Here is a 9,957-nt window from a genome sequence, read left to right as displayed (position 1 = left end):
ATGTTAACCTGCTTTTTAACTTGATGATGGAATTATTATTCCGAAAACGTTTGTGTTTTTTTATGTAGCCCTTTTAAGGGTTTTTAAATATACCTACATACAAAGATTAAGCCTCTTTTTTTAGATCAACTAGTGGCACATAATAGACCGTTATATACTAGTCTCCGTCTCATACTAGTTAATAAACTTACTAGGCAAATAACACTAATTGATGAGGCTATACCCAACACTAATAATTTGCGTGTTAAATACAACGAAAAGATCGCCAAGTACAGAGATCTAGAAATACAAATCAGGAGAGAATGGGGAATGGAAAGTACCTAGAGAGTACCTATTATTCTATCTACTACTGGTGTTATTCCCAGAAACCTCCTAGAAAACATAAAACAGTTAGATCTAATTGAACATCTCTATAAAGCCATACAGAAAATTGTACTCCTTGCGACGTTCAGATGTTTACGAAAATTTTTGGGAGATACTTCAGCACACCAACTCACCTAAGGCTCGATAACACGGAAAGAGTCCCACCAGAGCTTAATCCTTTTGATACCGTAGGTGTCTGGGATGAGTTAATTTTTCCCTTTGAGGAAATGTGAGCCGTATGGCCAAATAAATAATACTTAATAGTGAATTAAATATTTGTTCAAACAAAATTTTTGGAAAAAAATTACATACATTTATATATATATATATATATATATATATATATATATATATATATATATATATATATATATATTATATATAGATACATTTTTTAATGAAAAATTATTTAATCATATGGGGAAAAAATAACTGTGTCATTTTAATTGTCAATCTTTTTTTTTGTAAAGTTCTTCTCTACAGATTCCGGAGGTACAGTAGCAGATAAAACATCAGGAACAAACAATTCCAGTCCATGAGCCAAAACCGCAAAAATAATCTATCAACTTTAATAACTTGCTCAAATAAACAGACAACACGAATAGCTGTAAAAAAATTACCCATGCGATCCTGGAACTGATTGAAGAAAGAAAAAATAGAGAAACTCGTGATTGTATAAGATCCACCAACCATGAGTAGAAATATCAAAGAAATAAAAAAATAAGTACAAAAAAAAACAATTTATCAAAAATCCTGTACCAAATATCAGTGATGACAGCAAAACTCTGGTTTGAAATTTCATTGTAAATCATAAAAAAATTATTGGCTTTAAAAAATGTTATTGGCAAGAAAATAAAAGCAAATTTATTAATATATTATATTTATTAACTGAATAATGTTATAATCATAACAGTATACAAACAATAGAATTCATTGTATGTTATTAAAAATATTTTTTTGTTTTTTTTTTAATACATAAATCGTTTATATTTTAAATAAATAAAAAAATCATGTTTATATTATACAATATAAAATTCAATCAATTTGCCTTAGTTTCAAGAATTAAGTTGAAAAGAGACAGCAATATTGGCAGCTTGTCCTTTTAATATTGGTACATCGTTGGCCAAATAGATTCCAGCGATATAGTGACAGTCAAGCTCAAAAACAAAATGTTTGCCTTCTAGCGAATCTTTAGATCCGCACATCTCTTTTCGTTCATCAGAAAATATAAACTCCAAACAATCAATGGAGTTGTCACCCCAAGCTACTAGTTTAACCAACGCGAATTCTTTAAAATCGATAGTTCTTACTTCTTGACTTCTTTGTCCAAGATTATGAACTTCGCCGTTCTGGAAATAAACGGACATACCCCCAATTTTGGGAGATGTCTTGTAGCTTTTTCTCCATATAAAAACATCAATACGTGTCAGTTTGTTTCTTATTCCACTGCTGATCAATTTTGGTTGTAGAGGTTCCTCTACTTCTTCGGGAACTAGTTGTTTAGCCAAGTTTGGACTTAATCTACCATAATAGCTAGAATATACAACCACGTCGTTGTAAGCTTTCTTTTGCCAATATGGGTTCAAAATAATTCCATTCCAGTAAGGAAAGAACTCAAATCCGGCAACTCCACAGCACGTCCGAACCGTAGCTAAAGCTTCATAGATTTGTTGAGGGTCACAACTAGTATATTGTTTGTTAAATACTTCCCTGTAGATACGTGTGATGTAACTTATAGCTCCATCTGATCTATTTTCAATCAGTTGTTTGGACAGGAGTAACAAACGACGAACCTGCTCATCGAATAAACCTATTTTGAGTCTATTGAGAATACCAAATTGATAAAGACACATTTTAAGACTAATAACTGATGAATAGTATGGAAGAAACATGTAGTTAAAGAACTCCGAGTTGGCTGCTTCAGGGTTAAAGATAAATTTTCTTTCAAATCCTACCATATCGTCCATTAAATACATGAAATGGAAAGGAGTAGTTTGACTGTTATTCAGATATTCTAAAGTCACATTAAAGTTTAACAGTCTATCCCTTAATTGTTTAATATCGCTTTTCGTTTTTTCGTGGAGTTGGTACTTAGCGTCTATCGTTAAATTCCAGATACTTTCAAATTGAGGCCAAAAGAAGTCTATAATGGTTTCAAGTTTATTATCGACAACTGGTATGCTGCCTGGACCGTATTTAACTAGAATATTAGCAATGTGGCTTAAGTCAAATTTTAACTCGCCTTTGGTTTCTTGATCCCAATTAGTACCATCAACTTTACCGACATGTACTAGAGCTCTTACTGAAGAATCGTTATATACCCTGACAGCAGTTACATAGTACAAATTTTTGCCAACTTCTAAAGTTTTTCCCTCACCTGGTAGGATTTCCACCGGAGACTGCAGAGAACCGTGCCAAGAAAGACTAGTACCATATAGTAGTTCTGCTTTTATGATAGTTCTCCCAATGTTTAACACGTTAAAACTTTTATGTTGATGGGGTAGGACGCCAGACGTTTGTTTGGTGACGATAGAATTGCTGTTGGGAGATACTTCAAAAATGTTCGCTCCAAGTTTTGCCATGGTCTAATGATCAACTTACTGAAAAAAAAAACAGAGAAGCAATAAGAGTAATTATTAATTAAATAAGACTAAATAAGAACAAATAAAATAAACAAAGAGAATAAAATATTTATTTTGTTTTAGATATTAGATCGCCAAAAAATCGGACTTATTATCAAGACTAAACAACAAATTACTCCAAATATATTAACTGTAAGTATAGGAAAGTAATATTATTTGAAAGATAATTGATATAATATTTAGCTAGTCATAAAATACAGAATATTTCATTTCAAATATTATCTTTTTGTGATTAGAAATTTAAATAAAAATGTGACGCCATTTTTGAATGTGTGTCTTTATTATCATAGTTCTGACTGTACAGCTTTATGTGGGCTAGCCTCTCCATATACCAGCAAAATAATGCTACCCAATATAAATGAAAGACTGGAAACTTTCCTATAAAGATAAATATCCTACTGTACATTGTTGTTTTATAGATTATCGCAAAGCATTCGACAGAGTCAAATGGCGACCCTTACGGCAGATACTAAAAGAAGTAGGCGTGCCACATTAAAAGAGCCGCCTTAAGAATTTTTCCCCCTACTTTCTTATACATCGCCTTTTTCCGCTAAGCATGTATTCTCATGTTTAATATCTTCTTCGATATTATAAATGCATCTGTTTTGTAGTCTTACCCTTTTTCTCTACCAATAGGTTTGTCATGGACGTCACCTCAGATTGTATCCTCTTTTCCACGGTATTTTTCTCTCGAAACATACTTAAACTGTTTTCATTGCTTTCTGTTAGAGCCCAAGTCTATATCTTTGTGTTAGAGCTGGTCCTATTATTGTTTTATAAAGTTTAACCTTTGTAATTTCTAATATATTTAATTAGCTAATATATTTAATGTAATTTCTAATATATTTAATTTAATTGAGGAGTTAAAAAAGCAATTAAGCTCAAAAAAAGCACCTGTTGGCCACACAGACTCTGCAGTTAATATCTATGGTAGTGCTATTGTCAACGTTGGTAAACGCTTCCAGATATACAAATGCGTTAATTGTCTTGTCGTCTTTTATAACGAATTGCGGTGGGATTCGCAGTTGCGTGCTTATCTGTTATAATGTATTTCGTTGCCTTGGTGTTTATTATAGTAAACTATTTTGTTAGTTTTTTCTTTAAGCGATATATATATATATATATATATATATATATATATATATATATATATATATATATCGCTTAAAGATATATATATGTATATATATATATACGTACTATATATATATATATATATATATATATATATATATATAGTACGTTATTTTCCGTTCTTTCAACCTATGTCGATAGTAGCCAAGGATTTGTACCGGGTGGTCCAATAAGCCGATCTCTCGGCTATATATCAGAAACTATTCATGTTATAACTTTCGGAAAAAAAATTTCTTAGTAAAAGTGGCCAAGTGAAATCGCTGGAAATTACTTTCAAGTTTCTGGGTTAACCGCTAGGGGGCGTAACCTGTGAAGAAAACTTTGAAAACCAATTTTTTGGGAAAAATGCCTAATTATACCAAGTGTTAAATAAGTAAACTAGAAAGAGGCCTAAATTCTGCACAAAGTTGTTCAAGTACTTTTTTATTTTTTCAAAAAAAGGGTGGGGGAGAGTGGAAAAGTATTTGTGGATAAATACCTATAACTTTGGTTTAGATCAACCGATTTTAACGAAATTAGTGTCATTAGAAAGAGTGTGGATGAATTAATTTACATCTACTATAAAATAATTGCATTTAGTTTTAATTGTCATAGGTCGAGAGTACTTTCGAATAGAAAAAATTAAAATTTGTTTTTCTTCAAAATGTTTAACGGAAACATCTATTTATTGTAAATTATAATGGAACTGGATTGTTTTTAGTTCTCCTCCTTCCTTTAGTAGCTTCGATGCTATCTGATCCTATTCTGGTGGTTTATTATTCTTTAATTGGTCTAATGCTGTTCTTATCTTAGTTTTTGTTGATGTACACTTTCCTCTATTCTCTGGTTGCTTTAATAGTATATCATATATCAGGTTCGCATCCTTTTTATCTCCCTCAAGTTCTTGCTATTCTATCAATATATTACCTTCCTTATTTCTTCATATGATTGTTCTCGGTTTGAATTATTTTCTGCTTTTGTTTAGTTTATGTTAAAACTTTTTTGTCTATATGTGAAAAAACTGTTTGAATATGGGATTTTTTTGTATTGGTGGAGATACGTAGACGATGTACTAGTATGTTTTACAGGAACTATCAGACAACTTGACCATATCGTATATTAATTTACTCCATAGTCAGATTCAATTCACACTAAAAACAGAACAGAATCAATCCATAAACTAGATTTTAAAATTATCAGACTTAAAAACAAACAAACTGAGTTCTCCGTATTTCATAAACCTACCCATACTGACATGACTATACACAATTCATCAGCTCATCCTACACAATATAAATTGGCTGCCTACCATAGCATGCTACATAGATTAATAAAAATTCCCATGCCCATGTCAAAAAATTACTTTGAGGTAGAAATGAATATCATTAAGCAAATAGCAGTTACCAATGGGTACAACATACAATAAATAAAATTTTAAATCAAAAACTACAAAATAAAGCCCTGAAATTAGTATTTCCACCACCAGAGAAAAACCCTACTACCTTCTGCTCGATTAAATATTATACAGGCAATATATCAACAAAAATAGCCAAACACTTAAAAAAGAAACAACACCAATAACACCAACTTTTAGAACAAACAACAATTTGGGCAAATATATTAAGAGCAACAATAGCCAAAAGAAAAAGCAATGTATACAAACAAGCAAGCGATGTATATAAACTTAAATGAGGCGACTTTCCAAAAACTTACATTGGTCAAACTGGTAAAACTTTTATCAAAAGTATAGCAGAACATAAAAGGGCTATCAATAATAGAAAGACAGACTTTACGTACCCACTTCACCTTCTAGACCAGAATCATTTTTTTAATGACGAATTTCAAATTATTCACATTTAAAATAAAGGCCTAAAGCTTTATTAGAATCTATAGAAATCGAAAAATTAAAAAATACAGAGATAAATCTGAATGACCAACTTGAGAAAAACAATTCCTACCTCCTCAACTTCAGTTAACATTCAGTTAAAGACTATAAAGTGTAAAAACATACCAAAAATAGATCACTTGAGAAAGTCACTCTGGCCGAAACAGCTGTACTGAAAATAATTTAAAATAAATTTTGTGGAAGTGTTAAAAACAAAAGTTTTTAGTGTTTTATTGTTTAATAATTTAAGCATTTCAATTAATAATTCTACACGTTATTTTAGACGACTAGCTTGGATTTAAAGAATATATGAAAAAAATAGTTTGTTCTCTAAAAATATTATACAATAATAGACAAATCCTAAACAAAACGTTAAGAAAAAATTTATGTGAAGCTCTCATGTTATCTAATTTTAATTACTGTTATTTTGATTATGGTTTTTGTTTAGACAGTGACAGTGGAAACCATATACAGTCCAGAATGCGTTTATTAGGCTTGTTTATGGTTTGCGAAAATTTGATAATATATCTCATGATAAGAATATTATTTGGCTTAAAATGAATGACCGAAGTAGAGCCGCGATAATTTCAGAGATCTTTCTCATATAATGCTGTTAAAATTTTTAGTTCTATTCCCAATTCTTTTCTCCACTTTTCTCCAATATAAATACATTTAAAGCAAAATATAAAAAATATCTATTAAATATATCACAATAAGTAAACAGTTTTTCAATCTTAACAAATCAGTTAACTTATCAATTTTTAATTTATTAGCTAATTTGTACACCAATTAAAAGATTTATCGTCAACTGTATTTTTTAAATTTAATCCTAAAGAACATTTTCTGGAAAAATACTATCCACACTAAAGGTTCAATATATAATCAAAGGCATCAATGTGTAGCATATGCGGATGATCTTGTCTTAATCACAATGAGACCCACTGAATTAAAAGAGATTTTTAATAGATTAGGAGGAAATTCAGAGAGCCTTGACTAGAAATATCTGAAGCAAAAAAACAAAATATATGGCCATGAGGGAAAATCCGAATCAGTAAGGACAGTACTTTAATATACATAACTCAGTTGAGAATAAACATTTCGAAATTTTTTGACAATTCGATTAGTTAGGAGTAACACTAACAATCAAAAATGAAGAGAACCATTAAATCGTGAAAAAATGGTTAAAAGTAGTAAGAATGATGTGATTCTAATATTATGAGCTCGAACAAAATAACCAGAGTCATAAAAAATACCAATATAAACAACAATTATCTGACCCACCGTAATTTAAGCAAGCGGAACCTAGATATTTTATAAACATGTGGAGCTGAAATTTGATAGATGGAAGCGAAAGATTAGAACCAACGGAGATTTAAAATAGGTGAATGTCTAGCGAAGAAGAAAGAATAAGTAACGAGTTAGTACAAATATATGGACAACCAAAAATAACGATAAGTGCTAAAATACAAAGATTAAGAATACTTGGTAACATAGCTGGAATAAAACAAGGAAAAGTTCTTAGAGAAGTAATAAACACTGACACTGATATAAAAAGAAAAAGCATACACTGCATACCCGAAGAAAATGTATGCAGTCGATAAAAGATCTGAAATTTTTGAGGGTATAAGATTGGAAAAATCTGGCAAATGACAGAAAAAAATGGCGGGAAAAAATTGAAGCCTTGGGCCTTTGAGGGCTGTTGAGCTTATTTATACATTATTGAAACCAAATTTCCAATTAGAAATTAGGATTGCCAAATTTCGTCATAAAGACAATGTAAACCGATACGCATTTGTGCTGAAGAAAAAAGAGTATTACTCTAAGGAAACATAAACTAAATTTTACATTTAAAAATAAAGTATCCATAATAGTTTTAGCACTGAGATATTAAAATAAAAACATGTGTGGCATGTGGCACGTTATTTAACTCAATAATTTTTTTTTAAATATTGTAATTTTTGATCCAAAAACTGATAGAGAGAAAGCATTCATATAGAATTTTAATGAAAACTCACCTTATGCTTTTTTATATCTATAGGTTCACAATCAAAATTATGTTTAAGGAATGAATATCTCATTAGGTGTAACCTTTTTATGTAATAATTGTCGTCTTCCTGTAAATGAAGGTGTAGATAATGACTTATCAAATCCGCCGCAAAAATTAATTTAATTAATATTAGATGATATATTATATATATATATATATATATATATATATAATATATATATATATATACATTATATATATATATATATATATATATATATATATATATATATTTAACTTATTTATAAATTCAATTGTTTTTTGTGTTAAGAAAATGTTTTCAAAATTATACTAAAATTTCAGAGAAGCATTTATTAGATTAGGACATTTTTATATTAATTATTTTTTAGATGTATTAGCAGCAATTTTTATTTACCAAACTAATTTTATTTGGTGAGTTAACAAATTTTTTTTTTCTTTCTAGTTTAACTTTGTAAGATATATTGTCTTTTTTTAACAGCTCTTGATAATAATTGTAAACAAAATTGAAAGCTCGAGATAATAAATAGTTAACCAATAGCACTTTTGTATATATACATGTATGTATATATATAATTGGTTAAATTGATTAAAAGAGGGGCATAACTTGGTAGGAAAGATACTTCATGAACAACTTGCTCAACAAGCACACTGGAACTGATCCTATGAATCCTTGAATCCTATGGTAAATACGTTCATAATGTAGTTTATCAAACTCACATTTTTACATTTTTATTTTTACGTTTTTACATACATTTAAAATTAAAAGAATTCACTGATAATAGGTTGCCAGTCAAAAAGTGGCCGCAAATATTTTTAATCAGTAATAATTAGTTTTTGACAAATATTTTATTTCGTTCATTTATATTTTAAATAAAATACGCTGCTAATGACATATGTGCATTTTTTTATATCTATTCTCTCTACTACAGGTCTCACTTCGAAGAAACTTCTAAAGAACATTAAGCAACTGAGTCTTTGTGAGAATCTATATAAATTTGCATCGAGCTATACATATATTAACATGCACATATCAAGTGGAATAAGCAGGTGACAAAATAAGCTTAGGCGTTATACCTTCTAAACCAAAAGATGGAAAAAGGAAAGTATTTTGGAAGTGTCTAAACAATTTTAATTCCTAGCTAAGCACTTTTGGCTTACAAAGCCATCTTCAAAGCTACGGTCAAATATTTAAGTATCACTACTAGGAGAGATCATTTGGTAACAAAATTACAGAAAAAGCTGGTTCTATTTTTATTTTTTCTTCTTTTTCAATCAAAAAACACAAAAAAGACTGTACACTGGAGACCACAAAAAAAAACATTAAAAAATTTGGTTATGGTACGAGTGTCAGAATGATCAGAATCCGACCATTTTTTGAAATTAAAGCAGCAGATGGAATGATATCCATGATATGCATGAAAGCATTATTATCTAGATGTTATCTAGACGTGATCTGGCTTTTCAGAATTTGGCCTGTTCTTCGCTATAAAGATCCATGTGTTGTTTCATTTTTTCTTTTATAGCTGTGGAAAAGATTCTTGCTATTGAAGGTATTATGTTGATCTGTCTATGATTATGTGTCGAAATTTTGTCGCCTTTTTTAAAAATGGAGTATATGTATGATAGACTTCATTTATCTGGAATCTCCTCTCACGCTTCGATTTTATTGATTTTTGTCTATAAAATACATTCCTTCATGCCAACTATAGTAATAAGAGCATTGTCACTGGCTGTTCGCATTATTAAATATAAATGACGTTTTTTTTTAATATTATTTATCCTAAGGTCACTTATAATGTTTATTTATAATACGCTTCCTTTATGATAGGAAATTCATATTTATCTTAATTGGTTTAAAAATAACATTGCTACAATAAAATTAAACGACAGAAATGCTTAAGATACCATGTAGGAATTAAACATTT

At 29.6% G+C, this 9,957-nt stretch overlaps 1 protein-coding gene across 2 annotated transcripts; it reads right to left on the bottom strand.

Moving 5' to 3' along the window:
* Positions 1–1,236: 1,236 nt before the first annotated feature.
* LOC140439117 (uncharacterized) lies at positions 1,237–8,140 on the bottom strand. 2 transcript variants are annotated; one of them, XM_072528815.1, is made up of 2 exons: positions 8,019–8,140; positions 1,237–2,963 (listed from the first exon to the last, which is right to left on the bottom strand). In XM_072528815.1, exon 2 carries the CDS (start codon positions 2,943–2,945, stop codon positions 1,419–1,421), a length of 1,527 nt encoding a protein of 508 aa, XP_072384916.1. In that variant the 5' UTR covers positions 2,946–2,963; positions 8,019–8,140; the 3' UTR covers positions 1,237–1,418. The 2 variants fall into 2 exon arrangements, with proteins under 2 accessions (XP_072384916.1, XP_072384925.1); XM_072528824.1 differs by lacking the exon at positions 8,019–8,140 and adding an exon at positions 6,130–6,177.
* Between the last annotated feature and the right edge of the window lie 1,817 nt (positions 8,141–9,957).

Source organism: Diabrotica undecimpunctata, chromosome 1 (genome assembly GCF_040954645.1).
Source record: "Diabrotica undecimpunctata isolate CICGRU chromosome 1, icDiaUnde3, whole genome shotgun sequence".
In the NCBI taxonomy this organism is placed as follows: Eukaryota; Metazoa; Arthropoda; class Insecta; order Coleoptera; family Chrysomelidae; genus Diabrotica; species Diabrotica undecimpunctata.
This window is presented reverse-complemented; position numbering and strand designations above follow the sequence as displayed.